This window comes from Natator depressus, chromosome 6, assembly GCF_965152275.1.
Source record: "Natator depressus isolate rNatDep1 chromosome 6, rNatDep2.hap1, whole genome shotgun sequence".
In the NCBI taxonomy this organism is placed as follows: Eukaryota; Metazoa; Chordata; order Testudines; family Cheloniidae; genus Natator; species Natator depressus.
In genome coordinates this window covers 99,166,243-99,189,939 of record NC_134239.1, presented here as the reverse complement: position 1 = coordinate 99,189,939, position 23,697 = coordinate 99,166,243, and the positions used below count along the sequence as shown (strand labels likewise).

General features: G+C 41.1%; 1 protein-coding gene across 6 annotated transcripts in view; it reads left to right on the top strand.

Annotated features, from left to right (window-relative positions):
* The window catches only part of FOXN3 (forkhead box N3), a 308,352-nt gene that overhangs the window by 187,491 nt on the left and 97,164 nt on the right, over positions 1-23,697 (top strand). For all 6 annotated transcript variants that reach the window (XM_074956098.1, XM_074956097.1, XM_074956100.1 and 3 more), the window contains one exon: positions 22,428-22,492. In XM_074956098.1, the coding sequence (XP_074812199.1) occupies positions 22,428-22,492 (65 nt within the window). The remainder of the gene's footprint in view (positions 1-22,427; positions 22,493-23,697) is intronic.

Genomic DNA, 23,697 nt, shown 5'->3' with positions numbered 1-23,697 from the left:
CAGGTGGCCGGTGGGTTCCCAATCCACCTTCCTGGGGGTGGTGGGACCTGGGCTTGGGCTTCAGTGGTGGGGCGTTCCGCTCCAGTTGTGGGGCTTCAAGCTTCAGCCTTAGGGTGGGGTTCCCCACCCATGCCTTCATTGCCTCTGGCCCCACTGCCTTCCTCCACCCAATGCTCCAACTCCCTTCTGCAGCCTCACACCCTAGGCCCTCCTTGCTTCTTGACCACAGCATCCCCCCTGACCACTGGACTGTGGGCAGTAGCCCCCTGTAAGGCTGGCCCTGTTTGGCTCTGGTTATATCCCCCAAATATAGGAATTAAACTATGGTGTTTAGGTCTAGTAAAGAATAGAGACAACTGTGCATTATTTTTTATTATTGAGTCTGCAAAAAAAAAAAAAAAAAAAAAACCCGACATAAATTGCAATGATTTGGATGTGTATATTTATTTGTTTTTCTTAAAGTTAATTAACTATTTTAGGAAAAAGTGTCAGAGCGGCCACCAGCAAGAGTTTGTGGCTGCACTCTGAGGCCACCAAAATATTTGCTGTGAGAACCCCTGGATTAGCCCATGTTTTATTATGGTGGGTTTTTTACGCCTTCCTCTGAACCACCTTGTGCCAGCCACTGACAGACAGGATACTGGACTATATGGACTGGTCTGATCCAGTCTGGGTATTCTTATGTTCCTATATTCCTTTGTTCTCTGTTACCTGTGTTCCCTCTTATTGGCTTTGTGTGAACATTCCGCTGAGCAAACATTTTGTTCTCAAGACCATTTTACAGAGTACATCACGAATACTTGTGCAATATGTCTTCACCTGAATGTTTGTGCCAGATGTGTTCATGTGGCCATCTAAAAAGCTGCTTTTTTTGAGTAGAGAGCAAAAATTGTACCGTGTGGTGAAAGTGACTTATGTACAGTGCAAAACAGCAAATATTTGAAGCAGTAGTCATGGTGAATAGTTTACAAGAAACCAATAGGCTGAAGTATGTTTGCGTAACCCATTTGATTAGCAAACAAATTACTAAAACTCACTTTGTTCACAGATAATCTGTGAACAGAGAAAGAGGCTATATTTGAATAAGCCTTTTGTAGTGAATAATTCTTCTGGCTTTGCTCCTAATAGTGAGCTCTGTTAGACTATGAATATATTTTTTTTCCTAGGGGAGGTGAAGGAAACCCTATTGCTCCACAGAACTTTTAAATTAAACTGGAGAATGTAGTGTAAGGGCCTAGTCTACTCAGGCAGATGTCTGGAGGAAATTCTCTAAGAGGTTTTTTCTTTTTCTCTCCTAGTTTAACCATTATCCATTCCATTTTTTTAATCACCAAAACCTCCTTTTTACACTTAGATGTACTCCAGAATTACGTATCTTAACTTCTCACTAGTTAGGACTAGTCTTAAAATTTTCAATGTCACACAGCCCATGCCTCTCTCTAATAAAAAATTGTAATACATCTTGCTAGGCTTGCTGCATGTGATGGTAATTTTCGGTGAGGTTTGGTTTTTGTCTCCCCCCCCCCCCCCCCCAGCATGTAAGATATAATTTGTTTGGGAACCTTTAAGATTAGTACATAGAGTTTATTCATAAAAGGGGACAATTGCCCTGAATTACACTTTTGCACTCTGAAAAAGCAACTGGGTAGCCAACATTTATTGGTTAGCTTAGCGTTTGGGGTCAAATCCACAAGATACCACTTCACTGGCTAAAGCTACAAACAAATCTGATCACTACCTCCAGTTGTTCTGCATATTAAGCCCATTTAATTTATTGGTGGGTTCTGGATGTAATATGATTAAACTTACTTTCATAGGGACAGTTTTTGTTGACATATACTGGTCACTCTGAGTCAGGGTTGGCGCTCTTTCTAAAAGATAGGGTATCGTTCAAACAGAAGTTATTGGCCTGTTGTTGTTGGCCTGTTGCAGAAATTATTGGGTGAGTTTCAGTGGGCTGTGTAATGGTCTCTCTTGTCCTTTAAAATAAATCTATTACGCTATATGCCTAAATTGTTGCGGGCGGGGAGGAGGAGAGAATCAAACCTGGAAGTGGCCACCCAAGGAACTAGCGAAACTGGTTGTCCAATATAGACAAAGTTGCTGAAATGTATGGTGATATTTTAAACTGTCCATGTAGGCCAAGGAGTTACTGGCTGGAGTTAATCCTGGATGAAAGCTTCTGAGAAGGGTAAATGACAGATATTTCTAGTGTTAGTTTTCTTTTAGTTGTAGTGAATTTAGGTGGTGGTGGTTGTTTTTTTTTTTTTTTTTTTTTTTTACCTTGGAGTTAACCTGGATTAGCAGGTAGCACAAAAGTGTGAACATCATAAATTACCTTTATTTATATCTCTCTTTCCTGAAAGTGTATATGTGTTTTTGGTGTTTTTTGTTTTCTCCCTCTACCAGCTGCCTAATCAGAAGCAAAATTCATAGCAGCTCACTTAATCTAGTATTTTAGGTCTCTCTTAATTGATACTTAGTCTATATGAAAGTGTCCCTTTGGTTAGTTGCTTTGCATATGAAAGATAAGCAAAACCAGTTTTCTCATGAGACGACAAAATAAATAAAACAAGTAATTAAAGTTAGATCATTTTCAAAACTTAAGGGAATTAACAACAAACAAAGCTGCAGGAGCAGGGAGTTTTTGTTTTTCAGATTTTGCTTGTAAGTATAATGTTGAAGCGTGTATGTAAAATGCTGCTTTTACATAATTCTATGATATTTAAAAGGGCACAGTCAAATGGCTTATTAGAGCAACGTGGACGTTTTGTTACAGCACACATGCTGCTGTTGGCTTCAAACACGGAAAAGAATGCAGAATTGCCAGTACTGGTCCTTCTCCATCAGTGCCCCGTATTGAAGTGGGATTTAAACTTAATCCACATCATAGTTTGTAGATCTCACTGAAGATGTAGGATCAGATTTTCAAGGGTTTGGTTCCTATTTAGTGACCCTTGATGAGAATTGTTGGGCCCTGAGCACTTCAGAAAATCTTCCCCTAGCAGGTGCTGGGTTTGAGCTCTTTTTAAGTTGATTCAATCTGTTCCACAAAACTGTTTGCTTTTGTTCTCATAGATTAGCCAGAGGGTATAATTTTCAAAAGTTTCTAGGTGACTTAGTAGTAAAAGTCAATGAGATTTATGTTCCTAAATCACATAGAGACACTTTTTAAAAATTTTTACCCAGATCCTAAATATGGAGGTAGGGAGAAAGACATTAGAGTCTCTGTGTTAGCTAAACATGGTACTCCACGTAAGGGACTCCAGCAGGAAAAGCAGAGGTTGGGGTGTTCACTTGTACACTAGACTGGAAAGGGTTAATGAGGCCAAGAAGAGGCCACACCTGAGAGGAATCAGGTGGCTTAAGCAACCCATGATTGGTGGTGGAGCCCAGCGGAGAAGGCACAGGCAGGGTTGATATAAAGCCAGACAGTTGGCAGCAGAAAAGGGCTGCGTTGAGGAAGTCTGCGTATCAGAGAGGGAAAGGAGGAAACCCTGGGGGAGAGTAGAAACCCCAGGGATCCAAGCCCTGAAGGAAGGGTTTACCCAGAAGGGTAGTGGAGTGGAAGACTGAGAGAGGCGGATATTTTTTTGGGCCCAATCCAGACCCAAGCCCAAGAGGGTTGAGTCATTTTATGACCTGATCCTCTCTCGTCCCCCCATCCTCCCAGAACCAGAGTCATTGCCAACTCCTACCTGTGTCCCAGCTCTCCTCCTCCTCGTGCCTGTGGGATCAGTGCGGTGGTGGCTGCATGCACTGGCAGCTTCATGCACTGGCAGCTTCATGTCCTGCTCCTGCCACCTCTTGCTGTGCCATGTGCATTTTGGAACAAGAGACGCTGTGACTCCGGGTCAACCGACGCACTCACTCAGTCAGCAGCAGCCAGCAGGAGAGGGGCACATAGCAGCTGCAGTGCTAACCCTGCTGGCAGAAGGAGGAGAGCCAACCCAAGCCTGAGAGGATCCGTTTGTTTTCTTACCCGACCTGACCCCATTTGTATTCTGGTTCTGTTGAGTTCTGGTCAGGTGACAGGGCTCTAGTTCTGACTTAGAGCTGGGATCGAGACCTAGATTGGCTGTGAATGGGCAAGATAGCCTTTGTAGATGGGAGTTTTCCACTGCAGAAAAGCTAATTCTGTTCTGTTGCTGGCTGGGTAATGGTCACCTCTGATATGGCTTCAGGGACAGAAGTCATTTGTTCCTTCTTGGCACCTACCCACAAATACAGTCATTAACTAAAGGCTAGAAAGCTGTTTTTGAAAAGCTCTTTTTTATATATTCACCAGAAATTGAACTCTAAATATTTAATAAATTAAGATTCTTCCCCATAGTGCTTAAATTCTGTCACAACAAAAATTCCTTTAAGCTCTCTTGTATCTACTACTCTCAAAGGTTTCTAGGACAGTTTGTTGCTTTCCATTCTCTTAATTATCAAAGTCAAACTTTAGAACAATCTCTGTGTGTGTTTTCATTAGTCTCCTTCAGCCATTCTAAGAATATGTGCACAGAGGCTTGGCAAAATGCACAAGCATGCAGTGCCCCTCACCCGACTCAGCACTGCGTGTGTTGCGCATGCAGATCACTGGCTAAATTTTTTGGAACCGCTGTATCAACAGTTAAGTGATTCTTTAGCTTGACAAAATCTTGCTGTTCAAGCTGTGAGATTTAAAGACAAAATGCTTCCTGCTAATTATTAACAGTTACTCTGTAAGAACAGACTCATTATAGGGGCACTGAACTCTGGCAGGCTGCCCTTTTCAGCACCTGAACAATGCGAAAGGGCGGGGAAAGAAATAGCAAGAGAAACTGGAGTGCTGGCACCAATTAGTCCTGAGATTACTAAAAGAGGATTGCAATTTCAAGGCCAAAAAAGAGTAGGGAGTGGGTAAAAGGATTTGAAATGAGATTATAGGACCTAAAAGTGCCTTTCTTTTGTTAGGGAAATAATTCAACAGTTTTGCTCAAGCCAGTGAGACAATCTAGTTTAGGGACTGAAGTGGGAGATCGATGTCCTGTTGCTTTTGAGATCCTTAAAAGAAAACTACTAAGTTGATCCCCAGTTGCATTTGTAGTGCTTCCTACACAAAGTGCTTCCAACAAACAAACAAATATGAAGGAACACTATCTGCCCATCAAAGGGCATGCTGTTTTTAAAGGAAGCTTTACTTGGATTTCTTAAAAGAGAAGCCAAGATTGTACTGTATGAAGGAAGATGTATTAAACTTTCTTGGGAAGAACTGTTTTCATGGTTGTTACTAGAGGTATGTCTACACCAGGGATCGGCAAACTTTGGCCCGCGGCCCGCCAAGGTAAGCCCCCTGGCGGGCCAGGACAGTTTGTTTACCTGCCAGGTCTGCAGGTTCGGCCACTCACAGCTCCCACTGGCCACGGTTCGCTGCCGCAGGAAGCGGCAGCCAGCACATCCCTTGGCCCGCGCTTCTTTCTGCAGCCCCCATTGGCCTGGGACAGTGAACCGCGGCCAATGGGAGCTGCGATTGGCCGAACCTGCGGATGGGGCAGGTAAACAAACCGGCCCGGCCCGCTAAGGGACCTACCCTGGTTGGCCGTGTGCCAAAGGTTGCTGATCCCTGGTCTACACTATAGGCGCCGACTCCATGGGTGCTCCAGAAAAAAATAGTGGGTGCTCAGCACCTACTGGCAGCCCTGCAGATCAACTCGTCCCCTGCACCTCCAGCGCCTGCCACGATCACCTGTCTAGCGGTGTGCAGGAGGCACTGTGGGGGCAGGAGAAGAGCAGGGGCAGGAAGAGGTGGGGCAGGGGGTGGGCAGGAAGGTGTCAGTAGGGTTTTAATGCAAACAGTGAGAACTTGTACAGGTCAAGAAACATTAAGCTCTTTTTCTTGTGCAGTATGTGGGAGAAGCCAACTTTGTTTAATAAAAATTTAGCTGTAAAGAGGCCCCCCTGCTGAGGTGTTAAAGGTGCTGCCCAATGACCATAAACGTTCTAAAGCACAATGAATAATAAAAAACAAAAGGATTCAACACAGGAGCGGGAAGTGTGTATTGGGTGTGGAGGGAGAGAGAAGAGATTGTAACAAATATAGGCAGTCTGGGGTAATAAAAAAAAAATCTCTTAGTAATGGGGTGGAGATGGGGCAGAGGGATGTTTGAAAGGTGGAAAGGATGAACTGAGGTGGTATTTCAAGGGCACGTCTTTCCATCTGCCAAGACCTGTTGTGGCTAGGGAATAATTTCCATACTGTAAAACTTGGGCACAGCTAAGGCACAGTTTCTACTGGCTTATATTAAAGTGGTGGGATCTCGAAAAGTGTCCAAGTGCATGTACTGGTTGGAGTCTTGGAGAAGGTCCCTAATACAGCTAGGTGGCTGCCTGAATTGTTCAGATTTCCCAGTGCTAATGCTCACTACCTTCTCATTCAACACTTGAAAGAATGCACTGATTTTGGACTCTAGTGGTGTCCCAGATATGGTACTGTGAAAAAGAAAGAGAACCTACCTCTTAACTCTCATTTTATTTTACTTTTAAACGGCATATGGCAAAGGGCAGTTTGTTTCCAATTTTTTCCAATAACATATGAAGTGATGAGAAGAAAATATTTCTGCTTAATTGGTTGTAGTAAATCAGTGGTCTCCAAACTTATTATGTTGTGCCCCCCCTTGCCCGTAATATAATTTGTCTGCTCTCCTACCCCCTGGGAGCGGGAGCCGCAGCTAGCGCCTCGGCTGGAGGTTGGGGCTGAAGTGGAGCTGTGGACAGAGAGGGGTTAGGTGGCGCTCCCTCCCCATCCTCCCCATGGGGGCTGGCCCAGGCCCTGCTGCGCCGCCCGAACGTTCCTCCAGGCCCCCTAAGGCTGTGCACCCCACGGATTGGGGACCAGGGTAGTAAATAAATACACAATAAATTGCCTCTTTGATGAAATGCCATTAATTTTATGACTGATTAGTATTGTTTCAATAAGATAGGTAGCTTGAAATAGCTGATGTTTGAAATGCAAAATTTCTTGCTATCTGTGACCTGATGTTATGTAGGGTCAGGACACAAGAGAGTCTGTGGATATCTGATGTATGTGTGGGTTTGTTTTTGTTTTGTTTTTTTCACACTATTGAACAAATAGTTAATCATGCTCTGTAATCTAAATCATTGACTTTAAGGAATAGGTTTCTCCAGGGCTTTATTACAGAGAGCACATTTCTTTCCATTTGCTACTGATCGGTCCTTTACAGTATTGGAAACACTGCAGAAGACAAACTGATTATAGGATACTAAAGAAAATAGTCATACACAATCAAAGCCAATCCATTCTAGAGGCCAGCCACCAAGTAGATGGTAGGATATCGTACAGAGAGAGACAACCAGGCCAGGCTTAGTGGAGGAGCAAGCCATAAACAGGGATGAATGGTGATGCTGTACTTTCCCCTGTGTTGGCAAAGATGCTCTGGAATGAAAAGAAGAGAAAAGTACTATTCAGAAGTTTTTACCATTACAAGTTGTTGGATACAAGTTGTGTGAAATGAGTTTCAGAGAGGGATTAGTCAATAACTAGTGAAAGGTATGCACATCATAAGTAACCACCACTGGCAACAACAAGGATCACTTTACTCATCAACAAAATGGGCTCCACCTCTGAGATGGAGCACAGTATCTGTGAGAGTGGTCGTTCCCATCATCACTTCCATCTCCAGTGCTGCCAAAGTAACAGATGCTTCCCTTCTGGTTTGAGGTGCTCACCTGAACAACCACACTGAATAAAGCGCCTGGACCCCATGGGAGGCCAAACTTCACATCAGTATACTAGAACTGAGAGCAGTCCACCTGGCTTGCAGAGTCTTTTTCTCACTTACACATTCACTTCATATCCAAGTGATGTCAAACAACATCACCAATGTCTTTTACATAAGCAAACAGGGCTGAGCAAGATCTCTTCCCCTTGGCCGGGAAGCAGACTTCGGAACTAGTGCATCAGAAACCGCATCATTCTCCAAGCCGCATACCTCAGTGGGATCTCTTTGTCTCCCAAATGAACAGAAAACTTTCCTTTGTGCTGCTCCAGAAGAGCTATGCGCTGTGGCTTAGAGGGTTATGCTGTCCTGTTGTCATGGACAGATGATCTCAGGTATACCTTTCTTCCTATTCCTTTGCTACCACCGGTCCTGAGATCGATCCATCACGACAGGGCCATCATTCTCTTACCACCCAATTGTCCCAGCCTGTTTTGTTTCCAAGAGCTCATGAAAATGTCAGCCCATCCCTGATGAGGATCTGTCCCTTCCTGGACTTCCTAACTCATCAGGGAGGCAGAATCAGACACCCCAATCTAGACTCGCTCCATCTTAAGCATGGTGTTTGGATGGGCATCGGAAATAGAATGCTCCTGTTTGGCACCTGTTCAGGCTATCTTTAGCCAAAGTAGGAAAGGTTCAACTCGGACCAGCTCCGTAGCTAAATGGAGATATTTCTCTTCCCGGGTGCAGCATAATCAACCTTCTCCAGTCACTACTGATATCCCACTTTTAATTGCTATCACTTGATGACTGTTCAATCCTTTGGACCTAAACCAATAATTTTATAGAACCTTACATTATTTGTATTCCTGTAGTGTCTAAAGGTCCCACCTATGATTGAAGTGGCTTTGTGCGAGGTTCTGTACAAACACATAGCATGAGGCAGTTCCTGTCCTGAAAAACCAGTCCCAAGGTCTTTCAAATATGGTGCAATCAGTGAGGCATCAGCATTAGCATAGACTCCTGCAAATTTCGCCCTTAATCTCTCTGTGCCGTAGTTCCCCATCTGTAAAACTGTATCTTGTAGCGGAGGTTGTAAAGATAAATTAAGGATGTTTGAGACTCTGGTATGTTGAAAAGCACTGTAGAAAAGCCCCTGAGGCAATAATTCCATATTCAGCGCAGGATTCAGAGGGTGTTCAATGAATGAAGCCTGGTACCACTTCACTGAATAGCGAGGATAAAAAGAAGTATTATTGAACATGTCCTTCAGTCTTTGAGCACTGTCCATCCTGTGCACTGAATGATATAAATAGTATTTGATCATGTAATTAAAAACTCTTTTATAATGCATACACACAAGAGGGCCGAGTTAGTTACACAAGGCAACCTTAAATTAGAATTTAACTTTTAAGTGCTTGACTGTGCAACCTTAAATTTCTTTCTAATGTAGTTTTCTTACATGTAATTTTAAACAACTTGGTATTTGACCCAGTAACTTCAGATCCTGAATGCAGATCTGTGGAGCTTGTTCACATGTTAAGTTTCCAAGTGCAAGATACTGTGCACGTGGACCAAGAATGGAAACAGTGAGCTCCAAAAGAACTTGAAAGATTGAGCAGCTGAAAAAGGGGGAGTTAACATGAACACTAGCAGTGGGCCCTCTCAACTGCTTTTATATCAATACATATGTATATGCCATGTATAATGTAAGCTGCTTTATTATTTGGTGCTGCATTAGTATGTAAATTGGCGAGGTGTCAGCCACACCACATCAAAAGAATTGGGAGAATTTCCATGGATGGAATGGAGCTTTCTCTGTGCTCCTGTAGCCTTTTTAAAAAAAGATTTGTTGTTTACTGGGAATATACGTGCTGTTAACCTCACTCCTGTTAAAGTACAGCTACTTTAATCTTGTATTTTCCAAGCTAACAGAAACTTTTTGCTCTTGTTCAGGGGTAACATGCTATGTCTATAAGATCTGACATATGGTTACACTCTAGGTCTTGTATCAGATCCACTTTAGTTAAAAGTAATGTTTCTTCAGATGATACTGTGAGGCTTAATGCTGACAATTTTTCTTGCTTTGTTTGAAGGAAAATAGACTAGTCTCCCATATAATATAAATTACTGGTCACCATGGCGATGCACAATATCATTGTAACATGATGCAAAACACGTGTCTTTGAAATATAAACAGAAGCTTCTCTACCAATGAACTGCGTGAAAATCCTGTAGAAAATGGACTTTGTCTGTTTCAAACTTTATCCAAACTTGATTTTGGCACGGTAGCCTGTTTCACCAGGGGTCATATTTTATTATGCTTAAATGATAGATATACTATTGTTGTGGTTTAGTTGCTTAGGTATTAACATGCAGAGCTACAGCTCTCAAGAGGTGTGTCTGTTTCTAGTTTTAATGGTCAGAGCAGGAGTGTTGTGATACTGAGTTGAAAATGGAAGGCGTACCAAGCAATGTTGATTGTTGGGAAAGCTGCTTTTCTTCTACCTAACATCGTAAGATAAGGCTGCTGTAATTCAATTTACTGGGAATTGTGTTTTTAAAGAAGACATGAACAGCAACACTACCGTATTACTGCATGGCATGTGAAATTCATTCCACCTGCTGGAAGCCTGAGCATATCCCATTCCTAAAGGGATGGAATGTAGGGAAATCAGATTCATCTCACCCTCACTAACCTAGGCCACTGCAGCTGCTATCCTAGCTTATGGTGTGCAGCCCCTCCATATTGGTACTAAAGCCCATAGGGTATGTCTACACTGCAGTTAAACACCCGCAGCTGGCCTGTGTCAGCTGACTCAGGCTAAGGAGCTGTTTAACTGAGGTGTAGACATTCAGGCTCAGGTTGCAGCCCATGCTCTGGGACCCTCCCACCTCACAGGTCTACGCCTCTATTAAACAGCCCCTTAGCCCAAGTCAGCTGGCATGGGCCAGCCAGGGTTTTTTAATCGCAGTGTAGACATACCCGTAATGTCCATAAACGGGGATCTTTAGCTTGTCTCCTGTTTCATCCTGTAAGTGACCTTCTCTGCCTATACAGGCTGGCACAAAGATCAGTTATGTGGTGCACAGACATCCCTGAACAGCTTCTCAACCCAGCAACACCCCCAAAACCCTTTCTCCTGCCTTGTGCAATCCCTATGTAGGATTTAAGTTGTACAGAGGACCTTGACTGTGTTAAGAATTGAGAGAAATATAAGCAGCACAACAATAAATTACGTAACTCTTGTATCCCACAATGTGTTGTCTTCTTCCAAAATAATAATAGGGGTGAGGGAGAACAGTGCATGCTACAAATAAAGTAAACTTTAACTAAACACACTTTAAAAAAAAAAATACTTAGCCCTCACATAGTGCTTTATTTTCACAATACTATCCAACAAATAATTATCCTTCCCTGCAGCACTGCAGGGTAGGTCAGTATTATACCTGTTTTACAAGTGGGGAAATTGAGGCACAGAGGTGAAGGGACTTGACCAAAATCTACATATTCAATTAGTGGTAAAACTGGGATTAGAATTTGAGGCTGGTAGCCAGAAACTCCTGCACTCAATGAACATGACTCCTCTTGGAGAAAAATCTTTTTAATTATAAAATGTGGCATATTTGGCTCACAATGAGTTTCTAAATATATGTGGTGGTTTTTTCTATTCTGATATTCAGCCTAGAAAAACAAAGATCTCAAAAGAAATGTTGTAGTATTTAAAGTAGAAAGAAGTGACTAGTTTGACAGATCTAGTCCAAAATGCAAACATCTAGATAGGGATGTCAGTTTAAAAATAAAAATGCTGTAGCTTTTAAAAAAGAACAAAACAAGAATAAGAGACCAATTGCCTTACCTTTTACAGGCTTTGCCTCTGCAACTGGTGTTGAAAAAGCTATTTTCAGCCAGTAGCAAGGGCCAGAATCTTGCTGGAGGCCACAGAGAGAGTATCCCAAGGAAAAGGGAGCGCCATGCACCTCTCCAGTGGTGAGATTCCCTTGGGCTATCTCAAGAGACTATTTGATGGGTTCCAAAGGAAACTTGGCCCAGTTTTCCTGGACTAGAAGAATGGTGACCTGTGCTCTGAAGTTTTGAACATGGTGATGGGAAGAATAGGCGGCCCTCAGAATGCTCCTCTGGGAAGATGCACAATTCAGTCTTTGGGGAGTGCAATAGCCTGATCAGCTCACTACATTTGTCCTTCAAAAAGCAAAATACATTTTGTTTCCAATACATTTTGTTGTCTGTCCTTGAAGACCTTTACAGCCTGCTTTCTCCTCTTGTGTTTAACTTTATTCAAGGTCTAGGCTTAAACCCAGTGGCAGTCATGTCATCTTATACAAAACTTATTTAGAATGCACAAGAAATCAGCATTTTGTTATTTTTCCTTCAAAAGTGTGTTAAACACCTTCAGAGAAACAAGTAAAGTCCCAGTCCTAAGATTTACAGTCTACGTCCCACAACAAGTGAGTCATACAGAGACAATAAAAGGGGGAACTACAAGGGAAGGAGAAGCGTTACTATAATATTACATTAATCTTTATAAATTAAAAAAATTGCTACTGTGAAGTCATAAATCTCTGAAAATAATGCCTTGGCACTTGCAGGAAAATTGGAGACGGGTGACTAATGATTTTGTGTAGTTAAAAATCTTTGAAGTAATCAGTTTTCATTAAAATCAGGGAAATATGTTAAGAATATGTACTTTCAAAATATTTTTCCTGTATTTTCATTAGCCTAGTTTTAGTGGGTTGAGGGGTGGGGATTCCTGATGTGGGAGGAAGCTTGCTTGAATGTGGCTAGGTAATAGCTAATTGTGATATTAACCGCCAGAAAGTTGTTGGCAGGAACTGTAAATTCTTGTCTTGTTAACAGACCGTGTGTCTGAGTCGAGTACAGCAGTATATAAAAGCTGCTGTATGGCTCGAAAAGTATAATGTGGGTGATAAATTCTTTAATATAACCACAGTGTATCACTGGATTTATAGCATATTAACCCCTTTTTGTACTATAGCCTAGTTCGTTCTAGTCCAGTAACGGCAGTAAAGTTGAATGTAGCAAAATGAATGCAGAACGGTAATAGAAGGATCTGTGTTCCCTGTGCTATGAGGAATGGAGGGGAACAAAGAAGAGTTAAGGAGCTCCATCCCCTCCCTGAAAGGAGGAAGTGGTAACTCCATTTTAACTCTGCTGGGTCATAGCTCTGTGGCTGAGGTGGGGCAGGATTTAGTGCTCTAAAAGGATTCTGAGCAAGGTATTGGCCACTTTTGGTAGGAGCTGGTGGTACTTGCTAAAATGAATACTGCTCCTTGAGCATTTACTACTCTGTGTTTGGATCCTCTGCCCTGCCCCAACAGGGGATTTTGCATGGGTGGAGGAGCAGAGTTTCAGCCACAAAGGGGAGCCAGGGAGCACTGTTGGGGTAGGCTCCTCCACAGGGTTTTACATGTGTCCCTGCCCACCCCACTGCCAAAGGGACGCATTAATAGAAAACTCTCAGCAAAGTTTCTGAACCTGCAGTTCCCTACAAGCATTCCTTGTAGATTTAATGATATTGCCTATAGTGTTGCTTTCACAAGATTTTGTAGGGGAGCTGTAAGGTGATTAAATCACCTTGTATATGGAAGCACACTCAAACAGTCTAAATACCCAAAAGTAATATAGTAAATATAAATGAATTTTCAACTCACGTTGCAACAAGATCACTTTGCATCATTTCATGGGGCATTTTAAAAATAATAACTGTAATAATGGGCAAATCGCTAAAGTGGTTTAAATCAAGTGCCCTTTCCACTACAGAGGGTGGTTTTGGTCATGTGCTGAATGTTTAAGTTGCTTTTTGAATAAAACTGTACTTATCTGAAAATAACAACTGAAACTTAATTCTGAATATACTGAAGACATGTGTGCAACACATGGTTTGGATAAATGAAGTTGTTAGGCATAAGGGAACTCATTTCTCTAAATGTTAGATCAGAGAGTCACTTGAGTTGCAAGAGCTTGATTTGACACACAACTGTTTCTGAACAGTTCTAACAGAATTAGTTCAAACCCAAATTACACTTGTTCCTCCATCTCTTTACTCCTCCCTTCTATCTTTGGTTAAACAGCACTCATTTTATCAGAACAGGCCTATTTATGCTCAGATGGTAGGAAGTACCTCCCATTGGGGTAGGAACTGCAAAGAGAACTGAAATTTTCAAGTATTTTACTATAAACTGTCATTTCTCCATTGTTCCCATGTTGCCCAAACCTCACATTGTGGATATTCAGTTCTAGTTTTGGGGCCAGAACCAGACCTGTCAGTCATTAGTTTGGTACTAGGCTCATTTGCCAGAGCCACCACAATGATTCTCTAAGCTTCAGTTCTTCTTTAGACTTTTTTTTTTAATAAAGGAAATATAGATTTCCTACCAGCAGTGAGTAAAAGTGAAACGGTTCAGTTTTCCGCACTGATTTGTGTGTGGGACAATGTAACTCTTCCTGCAGAGGTACAGGAACAATTTGTATAGTGGCCGAGAGCCATTGCACCGAACTGTAAACCCTGTATATGATGGAAACCACTTCAAGCCAGGGGGTGCAGCAGCACCCCCTGCACCCCAAGTTCCAGCACCTATGTCCTCCTGTGGTGAGTTACCCCAGACACCTGAAGAGAGTTGCAAGAGTTGCAAGAGAAAGTTGCAAGTTGCAAGAGAAAGCAAGAGTTGAACAAATCTTCTGCACTCTTCCAACTCGTTGTTGAGGGCAAAAAACGGCTGTCTTGCATGCAACGAAAACCATCCAGTCAGAAAGGACACCTCCTAATTCCCACTTCACCACCACCTATAACAAAGTGTCACTGTTGACTTCCCTTTGGGATCTGTTCAGCCTTGCAGACAGCCAGTGCAGTGGGAAAGTTCACTTTGGGTGCCTGTTCAAATGAATAGGCGAGGGCAAATTAAAAGGTGGCAGAGGAACTACCAATGGCACTGAGGCCATCAACAATAGAGGAAGTGCCTCTTTCATGACTGTATGCAGGAGGTATATTAGAGAAAAGAGTTGGCTGAAATGTTTTGCTTTTCTCAACCCAACTGCACAAGCCATTTCTCTGAAGCAGCAGGAGAATGTGAAACAAGCCAGTATCCGCATCCTCCTTTTTCTGAATAACCAGTCTCCCCTTCCCTGCACAAGTGCAGCTTGCGGAGAATCTCCACAGCTTTGAATTTCCATAGTACATAAAATCCATAACTCTGAGCACAAGAAAGGCAAACTGGGGAAAATACTGGGGTATGCCACATCCTTACCAAATCTTGATACTAGAGTGCTTGCCAATTACCCTCCAGTCCTAAATCTCTCCAGGAAAAAAAAGGGCAGTGATTATTAATCTCCATTTTCACTTGTAACCAATAATACCTGAGCCTTCCTTCAGAGCGGACTGTAATTCCACTGCTGGCTTTAGATCAGGGTGTGATGGTGTTACGTTCTGAGGTGCAGTCCAGATCAGTGAGGGATTGTGTGTCTTGGGTGCCTCCCAGTGCTTTGCTGTTGTAGCTCCCAAATAGGGCCGCTCACAAACAACCTGACAGCATGTAGGGCACACCCTGAGCATCTGTGTATAGCTGCAGCCTGTCAGCAACACACCAGCCACACTCTGGCTTCCACCAGCCTTGCTTACTACCAGCAAGGTGACCTCAACATACTCCCAATCCCAAATTTTCCCAAGAAACATTTGTTCTGCACTGTCCCACCCTTTCCTGGATAGTTCAGATATTAAAGGTCCATTGCCCCTGTAAAGGGTCAATATACAACAGTTTCTCAACATTGGATTAGTGTAGATTAATAATAAAACAAGTTTATTTAATCACAAAGAGAGATTTTAAATGAGTACAAATATAAGGTGAAAAGAAAAGGAGTACTGGTGGAGTACTTAGAGACTAACAAATTTATTTGAGCATAAGCTTTCGTGAGCTACAGCTCACTTCATCAAGCTCACAAAAGCTTATGCTCAAATAAATTTGTTAGTCTCTAAGGTGCCACAAGTACTCCTGTTCTTTTTGCGAATACAGACTAACACAGCTGCTACTCTGAAACCTGTAAATATAAGGTGGTATTCTCTTGTAACAATTTCTGACTTTAAAGATAAAATGCTTTCTAGTAGCTAAAACTAAACAATTGTGGTCATATTATTCCTGTCCCATGTTCTTTACATTCAGTGCGTATAAAGCAGTGTGTTGGCTTACAGCTGATGCTGTTGATCTTTAGAGCCTTTACCAGTGTAGGCTGTATTTAAGTCTCCTTTCAGAGCTTCATTTTGACTAGTATCTGCTCTGTCACTACCCACCTTTTAGGGACCCTGCCACTTGCTGTGGCTAGCCATGGGGCATAGAACTCCTTTCCCCTTGACATTTTGTCTCTGTTAATAACTCCCTACTTCAAAAGGAGTTTAAACTATATTCTCTGGGGGTTTTTTTGTTTTGTTTTTTCTTCCCCTCCCCCCATTTCCTCAAGGTATATTTTTAGTAATATAATCATTGTTGGCCCCATATTTAGTACCTTCCCCCTCTCCATTCACATCATACCTTAACTCTTGTGTTTGGACCCATACAACTGGTTTTGTTTGAATTTGAGAAATCTGTTTAATCAGGCCTTTCTGAAAAGGAGGCCGGCTGGAGTTTTGGCATAAATGTAAAATACTGCAACTTTGAAAGAGGAGTTATGTCTTACTCTTTTGTTTGGCTGTAAGAAATGCAGGCTCTTTGCGCTAATGTAAATTCCAGCAGACAAAGGAGTTTTATTTCCTTGTTGTAAGTCTCTTGCAGCCTATACACTTTTTAAGATCTTGTAAATCGGTGATCTATACATTTTGATAGAAATAATTCAACTACAGGGTCACACTTTTCATTGCTTCTGTGGGCCAACCTCCCTTCACACACCAGGAGCTCCTGGTTGGTTGCCTGCTGGGCGGGCCAGCCTGCCGTGTTTCCAGCAAAAACATTTGTTAAAATTGACACTTTCCTGCAGGATGTTTTAGATTTGTATGAATCAACTTTTCCTGACTTCAACCTCCCCACCCCACAACAACCTATCAGACAGATTTCTAGGCAGCTTCGCCCCAAACCTTGTGTGTCCCTCTCTTCAATTCCCAGAAGCTCCCTAGTGAGATTATGACATGAGAGGTAAATCAGCCAATCATCTGATTCAGTGGAAATTGGGCTTTTCCAGTTGTCACCAAAATCAGTAGGGTTCTTCCCATTGATACCCCTGGATCTTCAAAAGTTATTGTACAGACAGAAAAATGCCATTGACATGACTTCACTCAGTCATTTATTGTTGAGCATTTTTGATAGCTTACTGGATGGATGAAGATTTTCCTAACCATGCAGTGTTCTACTGGTAGGAGCTTACATACAAACCATAGTTAGAATGACTGACCGGATTCAGAGGGATTCATCGTGAATTTAAATGCATGGGCCTGCACCCCATATAGTTGTGAAATCTACCACTGTTAGCATGCATTTTGGATTAACTGCCTTTACAGTCTACACAATGGTGGGTACCCCTGTGGTTGAGAGTAGGATTGAATCTTCAGTTTATCTTGCACAAAATGCAGGTAATAGAATGATTGTCCTGCAACAAGAGGACTGTTTATGCTTCTATATATTTTCTCAGATGCAATCTGTTCTTATCCATGGTCCAGTATATTGTTGTCATGCTTCAGATGACAAACCTTGATTACATTTTAAAATCTTGTGTCATTAAAGCCAAAAACAACCAGTCAAAACTACATTTATATCTACTACTGGGACAGTTACTTTGATTAGACCAGGGATCAGCAACCTTTGGCATGCAGCCCATCAGGGAAAGCCACTGGCAGGCCAGGACAGTTTGTTTACCTACAGTGTCCACAGGTTCGGCCAATCACGGCTCCCACTGGCTGCGGTTCACCGTCCCAGGCCAATGGGGGCTGTGGCGAGCACATCCCTCGGCCCACACCGCTTCCCACAGCCCCCATTGGCCTGGGACGGCGAACCGCAGCCAGTGGGAGCCACGATCGGCCAAACCTGCAGACTCTGCAGGTAAACAAACCGTCCTGGCCCGCCAGAGGCTTTCCCTGACGGGCCATGTGCGAAAGGTTGCCGATCCCTGGATTAGACCTTTTAGTGATAGTTTAATACTGACTACATATAGCAAATCTGCATTAGGCCAGAAGTTCTTAGAACCTCGGAGTTGTTTCCCAGCTACAATGTCTGTTGTTCTATCCAAACTCTTATTTTAGTTGGCTCCGGAAGTATTGTGTATTTCCACTTCACAGTTTGTATTTCTGACTAATGTTAATTGATATTCCGCTGTCTTCAGAGTGCAGCATTAAAACACTTTTGTGACACTGAAGAAGAGCCTGATACTGAATGCTGTAGAATGGTATGGTTGCAGAATGTTCTAAATAAGACAATCTTAAAGCCTGTCCTTTCACAGATCCATTAAACTGTAAACTTTTAAAATAATAAGATAGTGAAGGGTGTTTTATGGCTTTAAATCATAGCAACTTTAAAATAGCTGTTGCTTTCTTTATGGATCAGTTTCTAGTTTCTGAACACTAAGTCACATTTGAAGTGGACCTCACACTAAATGGTAGTACGGTATTCTTTTGCTTAAAAGTTCAGTATTTCTAGTAGCCAGAAGAGGATTTATTCAAGGAGAATCTAAGCAACTGGATCTCACTCCTGTTGAACACGTTTTAAAAAAAAAAAAAAAATCTTAATAGGTGGTATAAAAGTAGCATTATTATTACCAGGATATGCTGGTCAGAAATTACAACTTTTTATATACTCTATGGCATGTATATTATTATTTTGTGTTCACTGTTGTAGAAAACGGAAAGCTAAGTAGTCTCTTCCTGAAGTAGTTTACAAATTATTTAGACAACTGAATGTAGCCCAAAAATACTCTGGATGACCCAAAGGGTGTTTTTATCATAGGTGGTATGTGTAGCGTGAGCTTTTCCAAAAGTTGATGTCATCAGAAACAGGGAGGAAGCAAACACTGAATACTTTAAAACTGAGAGACTGTTTAACTCTCGTTTCTCAAATTGAACTAAATTTTAACAGTTAATACCACCTGAGACTTTGTGTGTAAGAGTTTGGGAACTGGAAGCTAATTTATCCATCAGTTACCAGTTTTAGTTAAACGTGAGCACTGTTCTGCAAACACTGAGGCTTATTATTGAAAATCTTGATCTGTCTCACTCTCTGTGGCACGCTGCTTACACATCTGAATTTCCAAATTTCTTCCCTGGAGATCTTCACTCAATTTTCTCAATCTCAGTGGGCTCAGGTTGGCTCAGATTGGGTTTTCATGCGAGTCTCTGGGCTTTTTCAGTTTCAGGAAAATACAAGGTAAATCCATCATTGCTTTCTGTTTCCTACATCGTAGACATTATGTCTAGTCAAAAATATAAGTTAATATCTCTTCTGCTCCCCCTTCCAATTCCCAAGTTACTCTAATAGTCTGGTTGTGAGAAAATTTCATTAAAACTTCACTTCAGGATTCTACTGAATTCTACATGGGAACCTTTTACATAAGGTTGGGAATCTCATGTTCAGCCCACTGTCCAGGACAAGTTTGTGCAGCATATTTGCCTTATCATTTTGCAACTTTGCCATGTGCCAGCCCCAAAGATGATTCTGGACTCAGTGAGGCCCTATAAACTTAGGGTCCAGTCCTACAAGGTGCTGTCATTTACCTCCATGTGAATTCATAGTGTCCAACACCTTGAAGCATCAGTGCCCTGATTTGTAAAGTAAGGAGGTGTACAGCAAGGATGTTGGTAGTCAGTCACCTGTAGGTAAGTAGGTGCGTATACATGCATGATCCATCTGTGTTTGGACATGTACATGCATATGCATTATTTTCACACTGGTAACAATGATTCTGTAATACTATTTTGGTTAATTCTCTCCTGTGCTATAAAAAGTTTGTATTCCTAGGTTATTGACTTGAATTCTTTTACAGACCCTATATTAATACTTTATTTAAGTGAGTCACTCAGTGAAGCATGTATATGTTAGCACAAAAGTCTCTGCAGAATAATTTTTTTGAAAAGCAGCATGTTTTTTATTCATGGCATTTTATCAGAACCTTGCTAATGGGGCAAATGTAACAAAAGGCATCTGTTTTCTATTTCACTGAATTTTGTGCAGTAGTAGTCAAACAAAGAGGGAGGAAAAAAGTAATGAACAGAAATGCTGTGTTGCTTTCTTTAGACCATGCATCCAAAGATGGAGGAGATGGGGGTGGATTGTTAACTGATATAGCAGAAGTTGCTATATCTTAATCTTCCTGAAAAGTATCTGTTTTTGTTTTTTTAATTTTGTGTTTGGATTTGCATCTAGGGGACTTCTTTGTATCCTAGTAATTTATGCTTCCAATGTGCTTGTTTCAAGATGAGTTTACAGTGTAGTAAATATATAATTCTGGATTGTTTTTTGTTTTGGGTTTTTGGTTTTTTTATTTAGGTTTTTTTTTTTTAAAGCTTCAGTGCACTTTCTTGCAGCTCATATAATGATTTTATAATAAAGATCCTTTAACGCATCTTTTTTTCTTCTTCCCTCCAGAATGCTACAATGTATTTTTTTGTTTTAAAGATATTTTCCCCCTAGAGTTTGTGCTTTAAAATGCTTTCCATGCCTAAGCTCTATCAACATACCTGAGATTTCTAGTTTATAATAAAAGCTTATGTTGTATTTAGTGCCTTTTCGTACTGAAGATTTCCCAAGTACCTACAACTAATTAAGCATCACTGCATACAGGTGTCTTTTGCGGGCACCAACCTGCACAAATCACCCTGCACAGCTATGGAGAGAGGGGAATATCTGGCAAATAGAGTAACGCCCTACTGTTACTAAAGTGCAGTGGCTTTTTAATGTTCACACAGGATCTGTTTTTGTTTTTTTTAAAGACTCTTCCAAAATACCTCCATACGCTAAGCTGCATAATACTCTATTTTTCTATCTCAGAAAGCTGAAAGTCTAAGTTGACCTGCCTGCAGATCTGTTATTTCCTTAAACTCTTTGGCTGGAACTCTTGTCATAGATCCTATTCGTTTCTCATGAAGTACCCTGTGTGCTGAAGCTGCTGTTAGTTATGTAGGTAGTGTTCTGTGTGGAATAATTAGATACAGTTTAAGAGATTGTTTAGAGATCACAGTGCATTAGGACGCTAGTTTTCTTGACCTGTTTAAGGCTCTAACAAACTAAAATTTGGTGGCGGGGAAAAAAAATCTCAAATGTTGGTAGGGCAGCTATAGAAGCACCACAAGTTCTGAGTCAGCACTTCACGCAATTTCTTTTTAAATCCTCCAGCTAAACACAAATCTGTATGAAATAGTTTTACTCAACCAGATGATAGCGAGACCCACTGTAGCAGCTTGTCATATGATTTACACCTGTCTCCAAGTCCTCCTCATCTCAGCTACAGCAACCTCCTCATCTCTTCACTTAAGAAATGCAATCTTGCCCAGCTTATATGCACTCGGTACACTGCTGCAAAGATCATTTCCCTATCTCATTGCTTTGACCATGTTCACCCCTCTTCGTGCATCCCTTCACTGTCTCCCCTTTCTCTATGTTGTCAAACACAAAGTACTTTTCTTCACTTTCGAGGCTCTTGGCTGCTTACATCTGCCTGATCTGTCATCTGTTGTAGGCTGTTAAGATGTTGACTCCTGCCTCCACTCTGAAAATGATGCCAGCCTTCATTGCCAACTTGTTTAATTTTCAACCTTGGATCTTTGTGCTTTCTCCGTTGCTGGCCCTCGCGCTTGCAAGGAGCTCCCCGTAAATATTTGCAAAGCAAATTCATTATCTACCTTCATTATCCATAATCCCTCCTTAAAATTGTCTACCAAAAACTTCACTGTTAGGCTACTGCTGCGTCAATATCACAGCCTATTGTCTCCCTGTTTCCTAGTGCTTCTCCATCTGTTAGAATCCACTGCTGTCTATGCTTAGATTGTAAGCTCCTCAGGGCAGGCCCCTTTTTTGTTCTATGTTTGTACAGTGCCTTGCACGGTGGAGTCCTGGTCCATAACTGGAGCCCTATTCATTACCTCAACCCACGTAATAAATAATGACCAATAAAATAAGTGTCTTGTAAAATCATGGCTCTTGTCCAGCCTTCTAAACTTACTGTCCATATCAGTTGAAGTTATATTCTTATTAATGTGATTATTAATGATGACACAATGAGATGTCACTTGATGCATGGCATTCTTCATGGAAGTAATATTCCTATGAAAATACAGAAACAGTACAGTAATTACCAAAGCCTTTTTTATACTGCGAAAGTGGGTTGTTCGGACTAAATGCTTGGCTGTAAAGTATATTGTTTTCCAGTAGTAGATGCATTTTAAAAAACCCAATGGATATTTTTTGCATTGTGAATTCAGTAAATATTTTTTGTGACCTTTTTTTCTTTTCTCCATGCTGCCTTTCTTTCTCTAAATTAGTATGTGGGCGAGTGTGAGGCTGGAGGGTTAGACTGAGGAATTTTTTTTTGTGAATCGAATGTGAATCTTAAATCAGCTTATCAAATAACGAGAATGTTGGGTCCTGTTTTAAAGTCAGTTAAAACATGACAAAGTTGATACCACATTAAAAGGAGAGGACGTCAATAAAATAGTAACTTGTAAATTACTAAATGTACGTGAGATTTTCTTTACACTTATTTCTTGTTACCTTTAGCACATCAGGTCCACCCATTTGGCCAGGAAGCACCTTTTTCAAGAGAAATGGAGCCCTTCTACAAGGTAGGTCATAGATATATATGCATCTCCTGAGTAATTATTCTTATTAACGTATTTTCAAGTGATCATAATTTTCATAATATTCTTTTTGGGGAAGAAGTTCAAAGTGACTTTGTGGTTTTATTTGCATTGTACCTGATTCCTTTTATTTCAGCTTTCTTTAAATCCTGGTTTCATGAAAATAGCAAATTATTACCCAGAAGCGATACTGACTGTGAAAATTGCTACTTTCTCCTTCCTCAGATTGATTTGCTTATTGTAAATTATAACAATTTTTTCTTGAGTGAAATTGAGAGTACACAGCAGAAAATGTCCTAGGAACAATTTAAACTATGTTGATGAAGCAAAATTCTTCCCTGAAAGAGAGAGAGAGAGACTTTCTTTTACTTCCTAGCATGCATTCTCTAATTGTGCTGATGTCAAGATGTCTCTTCAGGTGGCCATGTGTCAGCACCACAGTGGGGAAAATAATTAGAGGATTTGTATCAAAGAAAACCTCCCAAGTAAAAGTGTGTTTATTCTTCTTTATATTTGTATAGGACTTTGGAATTATTTTTGTTTTTATTTCAGTGTGACGTACAATGTGAACTAAAACTACGTAGTTTGGGGAGTTTAATAGGTGTTAGGGGAAGGTTTTCAGAGAGTTCTATTAGATTTTCATTCTTCAGAAAGAGTATTTTTGTCTTTGCTGCTGTGTATGTATAACTTCCCTCATAATTAATGTTTCTTGGGAACATTACAAGAAAACTCTGTCTCAAAATTATGTCAGTTTATTTGTGGAAATAACTTGCAGACTTTTCATAAGACTTTTCTGTTCTGGGGCAAACAAGTTTTAACTTTTGTATTGAGATCAGCCTGTGAAATGTATCAATTTTGGGATCTTATTCCTCAATGCTTGAAAGTTTTATGCAGGTAGCTTCCATTATAAATGAAGGTACTCCTACCCTGTAAAATGTCCCAGAGATCAAGAGGGGATTTAACATTGAGGTCAATGGCTCACATGAGGCCATACCCATAATTATATATACAAACATAGTCACAAAATAGAAGGGAGTGGAATGTGGCTGCTCTCCTCCCCACAGGGTAATCAAACTACTGCAGTTCAACGTAGAATATTTTTGAGACAGTTTTCTACATATTTCTAAAGCCTTGCATCTTCATTTTTTCCTAGTGTCTTTGTTATAGTGTGTTCTGATGTATTTCATTAG